The sequence below is a fragment of the Sinocyclocheilus rhinocerous genome, unplaced genomic scaffold, assembly GCF_001515625.1.
Source record: "Sinocyclocheilus rhinocerous isolate Xijiao unplaced genomic scaffold, SAMN03320098_v1.1 scaffold2267, whole genome shotgun sequence".
Taxonomy (NCBI): domain Eukaryota; kingdom Metazoa; phylum Chordata; class Actinopteri; order Cypriniformes; family Cyprinidae; genus Sinocyclocheilus; species Sinocyclocheilus rhinocerous.
The window spans coordinates 17970-38368 of record NW_015625573.1 but is presented as its reverse complement, the minus strand read 5'-3'; the positions used below and the strand labels follow the sequence as shown (position 1 = coordinate 38368).

At 35.4% G+C, this 20399-nt stretch overlaps 2 protein-coding genes across 3 annotated transcripts in view; both read left to right on the top strand.

The window, feature by feature from the left end:
- LOC107750994 (E3 ubiquitin-protein ligase RNF220-like) overlaps positions 1–13882 on the top strand; it is a 38231-nt gene extending 24349 nt beyond the window's left edge. Inside the window, exons 2-13 of the mRNA XM_016566566.1 lie at positions 2578–2704; positions 5750–5795; positions 5884–5976; positions 6744–6786; positions 7137–7241; positions 8153–8196; positions 8599–8704; positions 9605–9660; positions 11662–11699; positions 12527–12635; positions 13366–13440; positions 13569–13882. Coding sequence (XP_016422052.1) covers positions 2578–2704; positions 5750–5795; positions 5884–5976; positions 6744–6786; positions 7137–7241; positions 8153–8196; positions 8599–8704; positions 9605–9660; positions 11662–11699; positions 12527–12635; positions 13366–13440; positions 13569–13640 — 914 coding nt within the window. The 3' untranslated portion in view covers positions 13641–13882. The remainder of the gene's footprint in view (positions 1–2577; positions 2705–5749; positions 5796–5883; positions 5977–6743; positions 6787–7136; positions 7242–8152; positions 8197–8598; positions 8705–9604; positions 9661–11661; positions 11700–12526; positions 12636–13365; positions 13441–13568) is intronic.
- A 2606-nt stretch (positions 13883–16488) lies between these two features.
- The window catches only part of LOC107750510 (guanylate kinase-like), a 6792-nt gene continuing 2881 nt past the window's right edge, over positions 16489–20399 (top strand). The window contains exons 1-4 of one of the 2 annotated variants that reach the window (XM_016565923.1): positions 16489–16557; positions 18467–18582; positions 18683–18724; positions 19119–19196. In XM_016565923.1, the coding sequence (XP_016421409.1) occupies positions 18471–18582; positions 18683–18724; positions 19119–19196 (232 nt within the window). In that variant the 5' untranslated portion in view covers positions 16489–16557; positions 18467–18470. The remainder of the gene's footprint in view (positions 16558–18466; positions 18583–18682; positions 18725–19118; positions 19197–20399) is intronic. The other variant, XM_016565931.1, reaches the window with a different exon arrangement.

The following is a 20399-nucleotide window of genomic DNA, read 5'->3' as shown; positions in this document are numbered from 1 at the left end:
TCTTACCCATCGCGTAGCATATACACGCCAAAGTCCATTTTTGCATATCAATACCACTAGTTTTTGTTTTTATTTGGCTTACTATTTATACGCACTTTCTTGAGATCGGGTTGAATAGTGGGGTTCTGTGTAGTTTATTTATGGAATCCCGCAAGATTTGACGTCATCTGTTACGGCGCTCACTGACTGACTTCGCCGCTGCGTGATAGCCCGGGGCTTGTTGATCCAGCTCTTGCTGAATTTCTGACCATTACCGCATGCTCCCATCCGCTCCCGCGATTTTGGTGTCCGCTCCCGCAAACATTCTAATATTGTATATCATTTTCGCGCATCAGGGTGCCGCTATCAATATGTGGGGTATTTAAATACATTTTGAATGAGCGCTTGCAGTCGCAGTTTACTTTCACTTTCGATTTCGCGATCGCACGCACACTGTGTAAAGGGAGCACATCTTACAATAAAATATATTTGTCAATGAGCTCGGGATCTGTTGAGGAGCAAATCCTCCAACATCTTGTCAGTTATCTCTCCTTACTTTTGACCCCTGATTATTCAAATCTGACTTCTGAAGCTGGTGTTGGATGCAGGGTTGTTGTTGTCATTGGTTAGTCACTCAATTAATTCTCTTGTGCTTCGTTCCCCCCTTCTGAATTATGTCGCCGATGTAACCGGTTAAAACTTGGAGTGGCGATGAAGTCTTAAAATGTATGGAAAGAGTCTTTTAAAAGGTCTTAAATTTAACTCCATGATTCCTGTATATACCCTGTATTTTATTTTATTCTAGTTTTTAGTTTAAAATGTTCTACATGGTTTACAGAACATAAGAAACTGATATGTGATCTCACAACCTCGTTGGCTGTCTGAATTCTGAATTGTGACATTTTGAAAAAGCCTTTGCAACCAATACAGTCCATGTCAATCAATTACTGAGAGAGCCAGGTTCATCTGGCCTCTAGTAATATGACTGTTTACCCCTTTGCATGTGGCTCTGTGAAATATAAGCCTCTAGTATTGTATTTTTCAGGCTTGTGACATATTGTCGTAATGTGACAGAAAGCCAGGATGAAATGTGGCATTTTGGAAAGGTCAGTTCATGGCCGTCTCACAATTCGTCTCCCATCATGACGGTGGCAGTTGTCATATGGATGTTGGCATGTGCAGTCATCCTATAACTTGGTGAAAAATGCTATGGGACCGTCTGAGGATGATGATTGCCTGTTTTCTTGTGACATTCCAAAGTAAAATGCACATTTTTTTTTTTTACTTTCAGAGTAATTTTCTGTTAATTTTCATTACTTTTTTTTTCTTTTTGTTAGGAGTATGTTAACATTTCTTTTTTATTTTAAGTACACTATCATTCAAAAGTTTGGGTTTAAATGCAGGGTAGGCGATTTGGTTCAAAAACATTTTTTGTTATGCTGGTTGAAAGTCTCTTCACATCCTGATAGCAATCACTAAGTTAAGTGGTCTAAATGTATTTATATGTATTTAAATTGTCTGTGGAAGGCGCAGGACCATAAAAAGTTAGTCCAATCATATTGTTCAGTCCGAGGGCTACGATAGGCTGTCCTACCTGCTTGTCAACGTATGTATTTGCATACCTCTACAGTTGTTTTTTAAAATTGTTATATTTAATTATATTACACAATATTTACTGTATTTTTGATCAAATAAATGCAGACTTGGTGAGCATAAGAGACTTCAAAATCATTAAAAATCTAGCCAACCCCAAACATTTAAATGGCAGTGTAAATTTAATTAATTAAAGTTTAAAACAAACAGTATGGGGAAAAAAACTATTTATCAAAACTTTAGCATTATAGGCATTTATGATGCAACATAAATAACAGAATTACCAAATTAATAGAACTGTCTTTTCTTTTTTTACTTGATTTAAGCAGTTGATTTTAACTACACCTTGGTTTAGGTTTTTCTATGTATATTAATTAAGGCAGTGTATCCATGTTAAGGTTTAAAATTACCTTATTATTATTATTTTTTAATTTCTCTCAAATTCCCCCAATGAGAGTCCCTTCAGCAGGAGGAGGGAAAAAAGGCATGCTCGTCCCAGAATCAAATCAAATTCCTTTTATCATCATGCTATTTGCTGACGTTATCTGTGCAGGTAATGTGGTTATAAATTCAATTTCAGCCATGGGATTTCATTGTTTACTGATGTTGGTTGCCTTTAGGCAGAGATGCAAGCAGTTAGTACTTGTCAGTGAATTTATTTGAGATGTACCATAGATGAAATTTAAAAGAGAGGGGACTCACAAGGGGGCCGACTGTCACTTTCTCAAGGTCATGGCTCCAGGTGACGTTTACATGCAGATCCATGTTTTATTCAGATCTATTTGCTTTCATCTGGCCACTTGTTAGCCTGTGATGGCCTCGCTATAAGACAGGTATTGCTACTCGATGTTTCCACTGTCATGTTGATGAGCTTCATTTATGTGACACATCTGCCTGGACTAGATGATTTTTATCATTGTAAAGAATTCTCTTTGTTGCTCATTGAAGGATTATAATAATAAAGCATGTCTTTTTTGTGTGTCCCTCTGTCACCTATGTCTCCAGGTAAAGTGAAGGCCCTGTATGACACTCAGACGCCCATGTGTCCAATCTGTCATGCTGTGCTGCGGCCAGGAGAGCTGCAAGAACACATGGAGCATGAAATGGAGCGTCTAATGCAGCTGCACAAAAGGTACATTGTCCAATTCATTCTTGACACACACTTGAAGCAGTCTTTTAATTTTTATTTATTTATTTATTTATTCGTTATATGTAGAAATGAATGCATTTTGTTTTATTTATAATAAATAAAATTGTATTTAACATTTATTTATTTGAATCAAGTACTTAAATCGAGAATATCCCAATGCTGACCCAATTTTTGTGGTTCTTGAATGTTTTTTTTTTTTGTAATTTATTTGTTTGATTGTTTGTTTTTGTTCGTTTTTTTTGTTTGTTTATGTAAATCATTTAGAAAGCAAGAAATACATTTTATTTGATCACAAATACATTATTATCTAACATTTAATTATTTAAATTGAAAAATCTAAAAAAAATCTTTAAAAAAAAAATTATATACTATCCCAATGGTGTCGCAATTTTTGTGGTTCTTGAATGTATTTTGTTGCCTAATCAAAAATCCTAATAAAAATCAAACAATAACTTTTTATTTATTTATTTATAAATAAATCTTTCCAGTCATTGCCGTATTTCTTCAAACTGCTGTGTTGCGGGAATGCTGGAGCATAATATAAATGCGAATAATTTATCTTATTATTTTTATTTTATTAATACTTGTTTTATTTAAAATGTATTTATTTATTTAAGTAAATAAATAAATAAATAGAGTATCCCAGTGCTGTCTGCTATGACAGTCTTTTACAGAGGAAACCTGACATGTTCCTCTGTAATGAACATGATACAATCCATATAATGACTGAGACGATCAATAATCTATCAACCTCCCTCTGCTTCACTCATGTCTTCTTTTGTTTTTCCGTCCATCCAGCTCATCTGAGATCGTCAGTCGAGGGTTGATTTGATTTTTTTTTAACTGCCTCAGTCTCTTTGCGTCGGCCGGAGCATGTAGACAGTAAAGTGCCGCTGACAGTCAGCATGCTCTTCTGTCACTCTTACTCAAATCTCATCCAGGCTCATGAAAATGCATCGCCGCCCATAGTAAAGAGATCAAAACTGGAGACAAGAACAGGAGAGATGGAGGAAGGGCAGAATTAAAGCAGATTGAGACTCTGAACACGCACACACACATACATACGCACACAAACTCCCTGACACCTCCTCCCTGTAGCCTGTCCCTTCCAAAGGCACATTAAATGCTTCCAGGTCTTGATGGCATATTTATCTACAGCCTCCGGGCATGTGCACCATGCCTCCACCCTTCTCCTCTGTCTCCTCCATCATTGCAACATCACAAATTACAAGCTGTTACATTGTTCCTGACATTTCACAGCCAGTCAAGCTCAAGGCAGTCCCTGCGAAAATCACAGCAAGCTAATAACGCATTTCCTCAACGTTTGCTATCAGCATCAGACGAGGCAGGGAGTTATTTAACATTGTTTATTATTATATTTAGCATTTTTTTAATTTAAATTAAATACTTAAATCGAGAGTATCCCAATGCTGACCCAATTTTTCAATCCATTTTGTTGTTATAATAAAAAAATGCCTAAGAAAATTCAAACAATAACTTTATTTGTCTGTTTTTTTGTTTTTGTAAACCATTTAGAAAGAAATGAATACATTTTAATTTAACATTAATATATTAATATCTAATATTTAATTATTTAAATTGAAAAATCTAAAAGAAAATTAAGAAAAAAAAAACTATAAAAATAATATAATATCCAAATGTTGTCCCAATTTTCATCATAATCTAAAATCCTAATTTAAAAAAATATATAAATAAATAACTTAAAAAAAAAATTTTATTTACTTGCTTAGTTACTTATGCTAACCATATAGAAATAAATCCTCCCAACCATTAATACTTCAAACGACTTGGTTGCGGGGATGCTGGAGCGTAATATAAATTCAATAATTTATTTTATTTTTTATTATTTTTATTTTATTAATGCTAGTTTTATTTAACATTTAAATAAATAAATCCCAATGCTATCTGCTATCACACTCTTTTCCACCTCATTCTTCACCTCCAATTCTCATGGAGACGACAAAAATGAAACCTGTCATGTTCCTCTGTAATGAACATGATACAATCCATATAATGACTGAGACAATCAATAATCTATCAACCTCCCTCTGCTTCGCTCATGTCTTCTTTTGTTTTTCCATCCATCCAGCTCAATCTGAGATCATCAGCTGATCAGTCGAGAGTTGATTTGATTTTTTTGAACTGCCTCAGTCTCTTTGTGTCGGCCGGAGCACATAGACAGTAAAGTGCCGCTGACAGTCAGCATGCTCTTCTGTCACTCTTACTCAAATTTCATCCAGGCTCATGAAAATGCATCGCTGCCCATAGTAAAGAGATCAAAACTGGAGACAAGAGCAGGAGAGATGGAGGAAGGGCAGAATTAAAGCAGATTGAGCCAATGAATATGTACACACACATATAGATGCACACAAACTCCCTGACACCTCCTCCCTGTAGCCTGTCCCTTCCAAAGGCACATTAAATGCTTCCAGGTCTTGATGGCATATTTATCTACAGCCTCCGGGCATGTGCACCATGCCTCCACCCTTCTCCTCTGTCTCCTCCATCATTGCAACATCACAAATTACAAGCTGTTACATTGTTCCTGACATTTCACAGCCAGTCAAGCTCAAGGCAGTCCCTGCGAAAATCACAGCAAGCTAATAACGCATTTCCTCAACGTTTGCTATCAGCATCAGACGAGGCAGGGAGGCACATTAGCCACTCTGAACACATGAAGGATTTCTCCAATAAAGAAATTATAGCCATAATCTGCTTAGTGACAGAGCTGTGGACAGTAATTGTGTCAAATTGAACTCGGCCCCAGGGTGCGTTATGTTAGAGCCTTCCTGCTTTACAGGACCTGAGTGGAGAGAGCTTTTTATACATTATTTTTGTTTGACTGTGAAGGAAATGTAGATTGAGAACAATATGCAACCTGATCCCTCGTTTCCAAGCATGTTTGCATATTCTGGTTCAAGTTTTGTGTTTAAAACAAGGCAGAGGTTTGTTGGTAATGGGATTGTGGTGATGAAATATGTGTTAATAACACTCTTCTGTTTACAGTCAGGGTCCCGCTCAAAAGGAGTGTCTCGCTGCTGGTCCGCCTAAGGTACATACTCTCCAATGTACTTCACAACACTTGTTATATACAATTTATTTATGTCTACAGGCAATAATAACCACTCTACCTCTCTCAGTCTCTGTTCTCAATGCATATAAAGAGAGAGGGTTCCTCCTCTGCCTCCTCTCCACGTCCCGCTGACGAGGCTGTGCACTCTGACAGGTACCAGGTGAGCACAAAATACATATTATATACATCTAGCTGCATTAGCTTGCACGTCTCTTATGGAGCATATTGAACTTTAACAATTACAGGTGGAATCAAACAAAATTTGTGGATCCGTTCCTAAACTACGTGTCAATCAAAAGATTGAGACAGACCTCAGTACAGTGCTGCCATCTACTGGACGTTAATGTAATTAAAAATATATATTTATGTTCTTAAACAAGGCACTGTGTGCTAAATTTTGACATTATAATTTCATTCTGCTTCCTAATTATTGACAAATGTATTATTTAATTTCTAAGTTATAAAATCTAAAATTTACATATTTATATATAATTTAAAATGTTTCTTTAAAAAAATAATAATAATAATTTGACCAATCTAATAGCAAGTAGAAAAACAAAAACTAACAAAGTATATGTTGATCACATAATATTTTAATAATTTATTTCGGCTTTAGTGCCATGCCAGTATAAAAATCACTTATTATTTTACAGATAATGCTGTCCTTAGAATATCACACTTACTATAGTATAAATTGGTCTTTATATTTTAGTTTGCAGTGTATGGTCAGATTTGGGAGTCATTAGCATTAAAACATTTCAAGTTATACCTGAATTAAAGTCAGCATGAATTGCTGGGTTCACTCGATATTCAGTGAGAACAAATTCTTATGATGGCTTAAAGGCCCATTCTTAAAAAAAATAAATAAAAATTGTGTGATTATGGATACTGAAGAGTCCCTTTTCTTTTTCTCTTCTTTCATTTCAGACATTTTTGCGAGTACAAGCAAACAGGCAAACAAGACTCAATGGTATGTTGTCAATGACTTTCAGTATCTCAAAATATTCTCCCTGTACTGTATTTCTCTGTTTTTTCATTCAGTCATTTCCTATGCAGGGTCATAAGCGTGCATTAAGAGCTTGGATCTGACCAAATTCATGAATCTCCTGATGATTAATACAAAAATGAGTTTTATTCCCTAAAAACACATTCTTTGATCTTTGAAACTGATATTTTGTAATTATTATAAACAAGACAGCACTGGTATACTTTCACTTACAGTTTGAACAGTCACAGTTAAAGCCCCACCCCTGACTTTTGACCTAGCACCCTCACGAGCAGAGCAGATTATTGACCTTTAACCTTTTGATATGTTAACAGTTAAGGAGCTCTGCTGGTGCAGGTGCTACGCCAAACAGAAAGTGAAATCTGTTCATGATTGGCCTGACTGTGGATTCCCACATGTGTCCTCTTGCCCACTGTCTGGTAAGCTGTTCTCCACACACGGCACATAACTGCAGATACAGTACCAACATTTTATTATTTTATTTAGTAAAATGAGGTATTTAAATTTAAATATCTAGAATACCAATCAGCACTTACTAAAAATAATCTTAAAGGAGAAAATGACTGTAGAATCATTTTCTGCAGATGTAGAATGAGACGGTGAAAATTATATAGTATTTAATGTAATATTATGCCCTTGGCACAGTAATACACAGAGTATTGAATCTCTGTACTGTGAAATATTGATACTCTATCATGTTGAATTTTCGATCATTTATCAGGACTGTTAATTTTTATGTTATTTCATTAACATCTAAAAAAGGTGCACTGAACGATTGGTCACAGCTAATTGATCAGATTGTCTCTCTAATTAATGATCCCCTCTCCGTTATACTCAGCTTCATTGTGATTGTAATGCCCTCAGCTCTGTTTCTACTGTCTACTTTGACTATATTATGAACTGAGGCTCCTAAAGATTAATGTCCCTTAACATCAATAGCAGCTCAGCAAAACACAGAGATTTTAATAGAGTGGTGGATACCATTCTACAATGCTGAATTTGACTTCTTCTGTGTGTGTGTTCAAGAGAAGGAGATGCAGAGAATTCTGGAAATCTTTTATTTGTCTTTATTTTATAATCAGATAAACAGATCAGTCCAATTCCCATGCCATTTATTTATGTTTTGTAGGCCATAGAGGCCTTTCTGTCTTATCAGTTTATGTCAGCTAGAGATTGTATATATTTCCATCATAAAACTGCCACTGGAGAAAAATCTAATGTATTTATGCTTCATATTTTTAGATAACAACATGAAAAGTTTCGAGAAAAAGTTAAAAAAAAATCAGCTGTTTTGTTTCATTTTTTCGTTTTTTTTTTTTTTTTTTTACAGCACGTATTGGGAAACTGAAAAGACGGAAAGCAGGGGAAGACCAGGTATGATGAACATGCAGCTTATTTCTCATTGTGCATATGTTTAAAGGTTTCATTCAAAACAATGAACCTTCCGTCCCCTGTAGTCAGTATTTTCTCTAGATCTGCTTTCACTGACAGATCACAGACTGTTTGTGATGTCTGTACTGACAGGCAGCATGAGATAGGCGTCAGCTGTCCTGTTCTGCTAAGTCAGTCGTATGATGTATAAGACGGGTAGATGTGGCCAGAAGGATCAGACAAACTCTAAACCTGCATGTGAAATGTTTCTTTTTATTTTCTGTTCCTTTCAGCTGTGACCTAATGCCAAGAGGGCATTCAGGACAGGTAGCAAATGAAAGTGTTGTCTTGAGGCTGATGCAGACATTTTCACCAGAGATACTGATATGTGTGTGTTTTCTACAGAGAGACAGCGTGTGTGTTGTTGAAGATGTGCTGTCAGCCGGGAGGGAGTTTGAATGGGCCGAACAGAGAAGAATACAGATGGTTTCTGTTCTCAGAGGCTTCAGAGGTACAAAACACAAACACTTCATAGTAATTTATCTACACACCAAACACTCAAATACAGTACATCCCTATAAATCAATCCATATTTATAAGTCGTCAGATTGGAGTCAGGTATCAGATTAGAAAAATAAATATCTTAAGAAATCATAATGTATAATAAAAAAGCCACTTGAAATCAGTTGTTGCGTCCCAAAACCTACAAAACTGTCTAGAGTGAAGAACTTTAGTCCTATTATGCATTGTGACAAATTCAGTGAAAAAAAAATGCAATACTAAAATGTATCTATAAACAATCAGTGCAACTAAAAACAGATTATTTAATCCAATCTCCAAATGTGCTACACTGAAATAAATGTGTAGTATTTACTTTAAAACAATTTTCACTCAGAAATTGCTAGTAAATTCCACAAGTAATTACAAAGAAAAGTCAAGTAAAACATTGAATTAAATTTGAAATTTGAAGTAGAAAGACTGAAATAGTATTTTATATATTTTATGTAAGCTTGGCATTATGCTAAATAGAGTAATAATCTATTGAAATCGAATGCAAAAGGTAAGTCTATTTGTAGAGTTAATGCCAATGCACAGCATTCCCAAATCGGTTGCTTATGAGCTTGAGTGAACGCCTATGTATTATGTAAACAGCAAGCTCACTTAGTTTTGCAACAGAACTTGTGTATGTGTGTGTGTGTATGTGTGTGTGTATGTGATTAGTTCACAACAGACATGTGAGATAATGGTAGTGGTGTTAACCTCATGAGAAGGAGATTACTGTAAAAGCATTTAGACGGGTCAAAAACAGAGACATTTTTGAATTTCACACTCTCTATTCCTTTGGCACTCTTGTTCTGTAAGGCTTTTGTTTTTTTGTCATTTAATGAATCCTCATGTCAAATGTCTTAAGGTTTGGTGAGCAGCACATTGAAAGAACATCAGGACAGTGATGCAGAGAATAGAACGGCTTGCAATTAATGAAGAGCACTTCTAGATCTGAACAGCACATCTTCTTTAACACCGTTACATCTGTACACCACCTCTCATTGATGTAAAAGCATGTCCCGCCGCCGCGCGATTTCCCCGTTGATTCTGCGTGATGAATGCGGAAGCTCAAAAACAAAACACTGGTCATGAATTAGAAGTACAAAATGAAGATTTCGATATAAGTCAAGAGGAGACTGGTTTTCCTTTGCTAAAGTAAGGAAACTTTTCTTCCTTTGCTCCTGTAAACAAACACTGGTTCTAGCAAGACTAGCATATTCTCACCGGACCTTATGCTATGCCTACGTCCTACGTCAAACGCGCATTTGACAGTTAGCGGATGCTAGAGATTACTGTTTATACAATTTTTAATAAGGATTTTTTTTCTTACAAAAACGCATCGATTCGCTACAGGAGGCCTCGGGTTTATAGCTAAACTAAAACTATATGCAGTAGGCTACGCTGCTTTAATAGACGCAAGCACACACATTATTGCACACGACAACACAGCACGGAAACTTTTATTAGTAAAATAGCTTCGACAAGCTACTGACTCGCAACGTTATTTTTCTCTGCAGTGAGGGTTTTTGAAGTCTCGGCAGAATTTATGTGACCGCTGCACCTGATGTTCATAAACTTTAATAACTGGTAAGTGTTTTTTCTTTTGCTTTGTGAACTGGCCGAACCTTAATGATGCTGTTTGTTTACTGACCGTTGCATGCAATCGTGAAATACAGCATTTTTTTAAATTGGCTATTCCTTGTGGAAGAAAAAAAAAAAAGATTTCGTGTTCGGGTCGGGTTCGGGCTCTAAATTTAACTGTGCCGCTCGGGTCGGGTCGGGTCGGGTGATCTCGGGTACAGGTCGGGCTTCAGTTTAAAGCCCATGCAGACCTCTACCACTAACTGCCATTATAAAGCTTGGAAGATAAAATTCCTATTGGATTCGTCTGAAAGAAGAAAGTCATAAACACCTAGGATGGCTTGAGAGTGAGTAAATCATAGGGTAATTTTCATTTTTGGGTGAAATATTCCTTTAAAGTCGGCATGAAATGAAAATTCATCCTATTTTCTAAACGTAAGTTATACATCTTATTGTGAACTATTCATTCATGCAAATTTCATTTGTAATATTTTAAATCACAATACAAAGAAAGGATCTGTCCCTACTTCTGTTTAATCGTGACTTTAATGCACATTTTTTAATGCATTATTTAATACTTGTTATAAAACTTTTGCTCATTACAAAACTGACATTTTCCTCAAAGTAACACAACAGCAAAGCTATCGAAATGGCAATTGTTTGAAATCAAACCTAATTGATTTAATTGATATGCAAATACTGTTGGAGCTGTGGTTTGTGGTTTGTGCATGTATTCCAGACACTCTTAGCTGTGATGCTCATATGGGAAATACACGTAGGTTAAGATTCAAGCGCCTCCACCCACTCTCCTTCGTCCTTCTCCTCTCCAACATCCATGTCATTTTCTTGGAAGAGATCTCTGCAGGATCATGATACAGCACTTCTTAAATCCTTTTGGGAAGTTTTAACTTCTTTATTATATATGGCTGACCCATTCAATAAGAGTCACACAAATCAGTTCTTTCTCAACGGGGCTACATTTTGGCAGGTCCACTGAAGCGTGTTTGACTTATGTTTTGGAATGAATCATTAATAAGCATGATTGATCCATTTTTCAGTCGAGGAGTGTCAGATTGCAGAGAAACAATGAAATACTTTTTCTAAATGTAATTATTCTAAATGTATTATGTGCGAGTGATTTGTACGTATTTACATGTCCACCCACAGATTAGAGAAGTTCATCACTATCAAAATTACAAGACTTTTCTCTCTCTCTGTCACACACACACAAAATATATATATGTGTGTGTGTTAAATTTTATATTAAATATAATATCATATTAATATAATGGATATTTAAATATATTAGGTATGTACTTGTGTAGGATTTCTGTTTTGCAGCATATTTTTGTACCTGATCCATCACCCCTCTCCAATAGGTATTTAGCCTGAGGACAAGGGCAGTTATTTCATATTTCCACCAGACAGCTACAAGAGAAAAACCAGCATTCATTATGCTTATATTTGGAGGTGATTACATGAGGCATTTTTGATGGATCACTTAAACCCCCTGCTGTCATAGTTCAATTCCTGAGAGCTGATTAAATGGGAATGCCTTGGGCAGGATGCTCCTACCAGGGATTAGGGGGCTCTGAGCGAGTGTTATTTAATTGTGGTGAAGTGGAAACACTTGAGTGAGGAAGGGTTAGTGAGGCGGGAAGGAGGACCGTTCCTGACAAATGACAGTGCGCTGCGGGGCGCTTGCTGCCCGGCCCTGTGTGGACACACTAATAAAGCAATTACACTGAGACAATGTTTGCACACTGCAGTGACATGTCTGTCCCTCACCTGCTGTGGGAAGGGCCGATACAAGGGGCCATCTTAGACTGTTTTTGCCCACAATAAAAGCTTTTGGAATTGTATTGTTACTACAAATTTCTGTAGGACCTTTTTTGTCTTTTCTTTGATTATCTCTTATGGCTAACCAATCACATTTCGCATCCATTTACTTGAACATAGACATATGCATTCAGTGTATGCTCTTCATTTTTACTGTTCAATATGGCATTACAATAGGAATGCTGACTCTCATGTATTACAATGTTGAATTTGCTTCTGAATGCACCTCATTTAATGATGCAAGCTGTCTTCTGATTACCGTTCATGTGTAATTTAGAATTCATAATGTGGCCTTCAGCGACAAAGCCCTCAGCACGCTGTGACTCTCTAATCAATCTCTGATGGATTTGTTCTTTGTGTCATTTAGCTTACCGGATGACCCCTCCCTCACTACACTGGAGGCCCTGAAAACACGGATCAGAGATCTGGAGAAGCAGCTCACACGAGGGGACAGATTCAAGTGTCTCATCTGCATGGTAAGCTTGACCGTGCATATTTATTCAAAAAGGATTTTAAAAAATTGTTAATTGCAATTATTTAATTAGATGTGTACTTTATATTCATATTAATATATATTAATTATGTAGACATTACTATTCAAATGTTCTGGGTCAGTAATATATTTTTTTAAGTTTTGGAAAGAAGTCTCTTATGCTCTACAAGGCTGCATTTATGTAATCAAAAATAGAGTTAAAACAGTAATATCATAAAATATTATTAGGCTTGCTTTGGCTTGCTTAGTTGGGGACGCTTGACTGATTGCACAGACACTATTGGAAGAGAGCTGAACTGGTTGATGACATCACTGAATCATCAATGAACTGACTTTAGCTGTAAAATGACTCTTTGTTATTGTCTTCTTGCATTATTGACCAACTATTTTCCTGTTTGACACTGTAAAGCTGCTTTGACACAATCAGTATTGTATAAAGCGCTATACAAATAAAAGTGACTTGACTATTATTACAATGCAAATAACTTTTTTCTATTTTAATATGTTTTAAAATGTAATTTATATGGCAAAGATGAATTTAAGCAGCCTTTGCTCCAGTCTTCAGTGTCACATGCTTCTTCAGAAATCATTGCAATATGCTCATTTGGTTCTCAATAAAGGTGTCTTATTATTATCAATGATGAAAACAGAAAAATACATTTTTCTTATGCATGTAATTTTATTGTGTACATATACTCCTATATGTCCTTCAGGACTCCTACACAGTACCTCTGACCTCCATCCAGTGCTGGCATGTCCACTGTGAGGAATGCTGGCTTCGCACCCTGGTGAGATGAACATGTATCATACTGTACTTAACAAAAGATTTCCTGCACAACCGTGTGACTTCAACAAGTGAACTCTTTATGTTGTTTTTGATTGTTAAATGATCTTGATTGGTCCCTCATTCCTGCAGGGAGCCAAGAAACTGTGTCCACAGTGCAACACTATCACCTCACCCGGGGACCTGAGACGAGTGTATTTGTGAAGAGTTACAGCTGTCCTGTCATCTGCCTGTTTGCACTCTACACAAACGGATCACTTTTACTGAGGAGAATCTTTCTGGGCCGATGCAAAACTTCGAGGACGTCTTGCCCAACAGAGTCATTGCCCAAAAGTTCCTGTCGGAATGCAACCCAGTTACATGAAGACCACTGTGTTCATTTCTTAATGAAATGGTAAAGTTTTAAAGTACAAATCTGCCGTAACAGTATTGTAAGGACAGTAAAACTGATCACAAAATGTTGTTTCTATGTATAAAACCTTGTTAAGTTATTCTCATTAAGAAAGCTCTAAAGCAAGTTTTGTGAATGTTTACACTGAAGAGTTCTGAAGATTTGGATCTAGCAGTGCTGATATCTGAAATGGTAAGCAGTTAACTTTTAAATCATTCATAAACTGTGTTTTGAGTAGAATGTGCAAAAAAGCAAAGAATCTTGTACATTCATTTTCCATACTTATATAATTGTAATTTAATATTGAATGGGATCCTTTAAATATGGTTTAAGATAAATTATCATTTCAGCTGTTACACAGGTGATATACAGTAGTGTAATTGTTTTTATTATGAATTTTTGTCTCATTATCCCCTTATCCTTAGCATGCATAAAATCTCAAAGGCAAGAGACTGAATATGATGCAAAATTACAAAGCCATTCTCACAAGGTTTGTAGATTCAAAAAGTGCTAATTTTATCAAACAGTTCACGCATAAATAAAAATAGTTTTGACTACAAGGTTCAGCAACAGATATTCTGAGTTGAAGTAGTTCCCTGTATATTTTTGACTTTTTTTGCTCTTCTACTTCAACTTTTAAGATGCTGTGTAGATGTAATTGTCTACTTTCTTGTAATGAATTAATATTTAACCCCTAACAGGTGATTGGCAGGTTATTGTATTGATATGTACTGTACAGCAGAGCTGCATCGAAGAGCACGTGCTTCCCTCCATTAGCAGGTGGAATTGATTCTTAATGCAGGATATGGACGCTGAGGTTGATCTCTGCTTAGCCTTCACTCCTCTCCACTGCCAAGCAGAATAAAGGTCTGTTGACACTGAGTCACTCTAGGTTATGACAATATGACTCAAGGAACTAAGCTCAGAACTAACCGAAAAGGAATTCAATTTGCTTTGTGGTATTTTAGCAATAGTTTTGTTACTCTAGTCAAGTTACTACAGGTAACTGAAAGATCGTGAAGCACTTTTGATAGAACTGAAATAGAATGAAACATAAAACCAGCTTTGTTTTATGATGATGTATTTTGTACAGACTCATCTGTTTTTCTTTGACAAAAAATAAACTAAAGTTGTTGTCTAACAAATGTCATTGTTTTCAGCACCAGGCTCCAAATGTGGAGCTGGACCTATTTGGAAGTACAGTTATGCATTTTACTGTCATTTTATCCAAAGCTACAGTACTTACATTGCATAAATTTAATCAGTTAATGTACTGTATTCCCTGGGAATCAAACCTATGGCACTGACATTGCCTGTACCTCTATGGTTTGAGATGAAACAGTAGCAGGTACAATAAATAATCAGCATTTCCTCTTTCTTTTCAGTTTGTTTATTGCATCATAAGTATCTTAACACCACTTGGTTCGTTTCAGCCATTCTTAAAGATGACTGTAATGAATGACCTGATAAAAGGATGTCTGAGACTGATGTCCTGACATATCTCTAATTAGCAGCACTATACAGACACTCATCTGTGTGGAATTAGGTTAGTGTTGGATTAGCCTAGCCTTGTGTCTAATGCAAAAGGAAGTTAACTGCTGCACTACTCTCACAGTGTATTTTACTTCAAAACCCAAATGTGACCAAAAATTATATTTACACTTCCAGCCCCAGCAACCCAAATGAAATTATTTTTTTGGACACTTTGCAAGGGATACCTTAGCAGACCAAACTTTTTGGACACTCTATGGAGACTTATGGACAAATTTTTTATTTTATTTGACAAAATTATTATTGTTGTTTGATTCGGCTCAGTGAATCTATTTGTATTTCTCAGAGCCTTTAAATAACATTTGTCTCCCAAATACATCTTTAAATAACATTTTAGCTGACTATGCATTGTATGATATTGTATGATAATTTAATATCAATAATATCATTTTAATAATTATTATTCAGCACATTCTTAGTATATATATATATATGAATGTCAACACAACATGTTCTATCAGCTGTTTTGAATTGTACACATGCATGAATTGAGTAAACAGATTTGACTGATTGTATAGACTGTATGTTAAATATGTTGCTGAATGTGTTTGTTTGATGTGTTAATAAACATGCATCTTTTCATAACTTTTAATTATTTTTTTTTTTTTTTTTTTTTTTTTTGATAAATCAAATTTGATGGTGAATTTTGGTTTAGTAAAATTCCATATTGCTTGAAAATATATGCATAGACAATTTTGTAGCATAGTTTGAGCATCATTTATTTTTATATTTCCATTTATAATTGACAAAAAATATTATATAATTTGAGTTTTGCCCTATTTAGATGATTTACAATGCATTACAGGATAGACTGGGGCTAGTTGTCGCACTTTTTAGTTATATACTGTAGGTATATATATATATATAAACAGTATATAGTTATATATTGAACATTTCTCAGGCTGGTGTTAATATGGACATAAGTCTTGACTACAAAAAGCTTTTGAACATTTTCACCATTATTTCTCAGAAAAAAAACAATTGATTATGGCTTTTCAAAATTTAGTATGATTAGTAACTACTTATCTCTGTCATAACAACAGATACACACGAGCAGCAATTTGATTGGCTCAGTAAACGGAGGAGGTGGTAATTGTCACTGGCAGTAAACTGTGTCAGTGAGATAGAAACACACACACACACACATACTCACTTCACCATCTAACCTGCACAGACAAGGTAAGATCTGTCTTTGCTTTTTTTTTTCCTGGTGTTCAAAAATTAGAGGTCAAAATTTATGGTTTATTGTAATGTAAATGGAACTATAGGCAAGACTGTCTCATGATAAGAAGGTTTTGTTATTAAACATGGATGAAATGTGATCAATCTAAAAAGAATATACTGGACACACATATTGGATCTTTATTTCTTTAATTTGCAGAAGCACATTAATTTGTTTTTAATTTAATTTTCAACTATCATTAAAATATTATATATAATACATTTGACAGTGAATTTTAGTTTTGAAATTCCATATTGTCTTGAAAATATAAGCACACATTAAATATACTTTATATATATATATTTTTTTTAATTCTTTATCATCATCTTAAGACAATGTTGAGACAGAAACACTGGAACATACAGTAGCCAAAATATTTAATCAGGGATATTTGATAAAATAAACAGAAAACAGCCAACAACGAACTCATAGGAGGCAACTGTATATTTTTTTTTCTAGAGTTTTCCCTGATCAGATTGTGTGTCCAGTTGGTTGGTCTAGTCTCCAGCAGAGTCCCTAAAAAATGAACCAGACATGATTCCAGACAGACATTGTAGAAAACATTAAGACAGGCATCAGGTCACTGGGCCTTTGTCATTTGGCTTACATGCTGGGTAATCCTCTTCACTGGCCTAACCTGACTTCATTAAGATATTTTCATGGCACTTTACAAATGCTTTGCTAAATTGCATTATTGTGAAAGAGACAGACTCTTCAATAAATTGAATTTGTAAAAATTCACAAAAGAACATTTTTTATCTGTTCTGAGCCAGCTGGAACATCAGCAACACATTTAACATTTTAAAGTTACTTTGACAAAAAATAAAAATAAAGAAATAAATAAAAGTTTCTTAGTCAGGAAATAGGTGCCCTGTTCTTTATTACAAGACCCACAGACCTCAAAACAGAATCACTAATCACTCGGATCAGTGGATTAGTTCCTGAGCTTCTCTCTTGGAGAGACGCAGGCGTGCAATGGGCTCAGTGTCTGCCCATGTCAGCTTCTCTAGTTTATAGCACTCTCTCTCTCTCTCTCTCTCTCTCTCAGCTGGGCACCAAGACCAAAGCTTCCTACTTGACCTAATCCATGTTCAATATGGAAGGTTTTTATTTGTTGTGATTGAATAATAAAGACTTTTATGTATGATTTAAGTAGAAATTACACTTAAAATATGTATTTTCTAACACTTTATGTCAGAATGTAGTACCATGTAGCTCTAAATCTAAATCTCTCTTGAATTATTATGGTTTCATGGTCTCGTCCTCGTTGCAAGCGAACCTGTATTTAATGTGTATAGTCTATTTTACATTTTCTTTTACATTGTTTGTGTTTTTGAGGATGAAGTCATGTCACGCAACCTGTCCGTATTGGCATCTGCATTTCAGCATTTCACCTGCTTTGTTGATATGCTTTTTTATTTTGCTGTCCTAACTGCATTAAATTACACTACCTTTTATTTTTGGCATTAAATTGACCAAATGTGACAGTAAAGACATGTATAATGTTACAAAACATTTCTTTTAATTAACTACTCTTCTTTTGCACTTTTTATTCATCAAAGAATCCTGAAAAAAAGTTTCCATAAAAAATATTAATCAGCACAACGGTTTTCAACATTCATGATAATAAAAATGCTAAAACAGTTGTATTTTAAATTGTCATAATATTTCACAATATTACTGTTTTTACTGCAACTTTTGACCAAGAGCGCACATTTAAAACATTTCCCTGCTATCTACAACCCTATTAGAACAGACCTGCAACTCGTTAAAAAAAAGTGTGTTGCATTGGTTTGTGGATTTAATTACCAAAAAACTTAAACATCTCACATACACTTTAATGCACCTGTTTTGATTGTCTCACAGAGAAATGTCAGGACCCAGGCCTGTAGTTCTGAGTGGCCCATCAGGAGCTGGGAAAAGCACCCTGTTGAGGAGACTCATGAAAGAATATGAAGGGGTTTTTGGATTCAGTGTCTCCCGTATGTAGCATTACAGATAAATACAAGACACAAGACAAGTAACCAAATGCCACGAATGCTGTATGAATAGTTTGATACCTTGATCTCTTTCCTTCTGCAGACACCAGCAGAAATCCTCGGCCAGGGGAGGAAAATGGAAAAGGTAGGGCAGAATTCCCCACTTCAAAACTATAACAATTAAGAGGCTTGCTTTATCAGGAAAACAAATGATGTCAGATATGTTTAGAAATAGACTAAAAAACGAATTTTAATGTATACCTTGCATACAGAGTAGAAAGTGAATGAAAGAAAGAGAGACTATAAACTATTAAAATAAAAAAGTCTAATCAGACAAAAAAGCAAGTGGAGCATTGAAAAAAAGGCTTTTCCACTTATGTTCCCATCCAGTTTGAAAGCCCCTCTACCCTACGTGTCCATAACTTTCTTCTTTGCTGCTTCTTACTCCCAAGTGAACTGTTTAGATTAATTTCAACACATTTCACAGGGGTAAATTTCTCTGTTTATTCCCCAATGTGCCTTTGTTGTTTTCTCTATAGGGCTGAATTGTCTCCCAATGCTTCTGGGGGCTACATTACTTCCTGTAGCAGACGTCCTGTCCTCTGAGACATCTAAAGGTGTAGATTTGGTTTCCATTATTGGTTGTAATTGGTTATTACTGATTATTGGCATATCTAATGTGATGAGAGAGTAATGGGGGTTACTTTCATCTTTCTAAAACATAAAACTTTGTTAGCGAATTACATTTCAGGTCATAATTACAAAGATATGATTGTGGACATCACATGTTCTCTCTGAGATGAATACCAGTGTGCACTTTGGAGTAAAAAAGCCTTTGAAAATAGCCCCCTGTGATCCCTAGGTTTTCCATGTGATGTGAACTATTGCCATCACTTCCCCACAGCACAGATCCTCAGAGACGAATCATTAACATCACAACAGAACTTATTTCTGGGAAATTTAATGAACAATCTTAAGTAGTTATTTAAAAAAGGATCAAATTAATCATCAGTATGTATGCCACAAATTAAATAATTCTGCACATTTTTACACAAATAAATTCAAAACTAAAAAACAACAGTTGAAACAAAAAAATTATAATAATAATGGAAAGAAATACAGGTTTATTTGAGACTTTTAAGGTGGAACGGAGAAATACTGCATCTAAAATTTAGTGTAACTATAAAGAGCCATGGCTAATTTCATTGTTTTGTAATTCTTATGATGTTTTTCCACAGACAAATGTTGTTATGCTAAGGGGAGTCTCCATTGCAGTGCTGCCACGGATGATGTGTTTACCCTCCTGTAGTTGTAAACTGTTTGCCTGCAGAACCATTCCGTCCCGCTTTAGATCCCCTCTGATGTGCTGTTGTGGAGTTAAACCATCAGAATGGTATGAATCCAGCAACATGCAGTAGCCTACTGGAGCTTTCCCACCGGCTTAACGAAAATGACTTTTTTGTGAGATTATAAAAGTATTTTATGAGCGAACGTATACGGTGGCCGTGAGAGCTCAAGGCACTGCAATTCCACCGTAAACGCAGCTATTTTTGTATTTTAGAAGTTTAGAGTTTAGAAGTTTCATTCACCATTCCCGTCATTTAGTTAGTTTAACCATTTTAACTTCGTGTCATACGAACGGAGATTCTGAAATAAACATTTAGCGCCCCCTGCTGAGCATAAACAATTTTGTGTTGTTTAGCAGTGAAAAGTACGGTGACCGAGAAGTGCTAAACAAATCACAATTCTGAAAACAAAATAACAAATTACAAACGCAAATGCAAGTCTAAAAAACAAAATAACAATTCAGAAAGCACAAC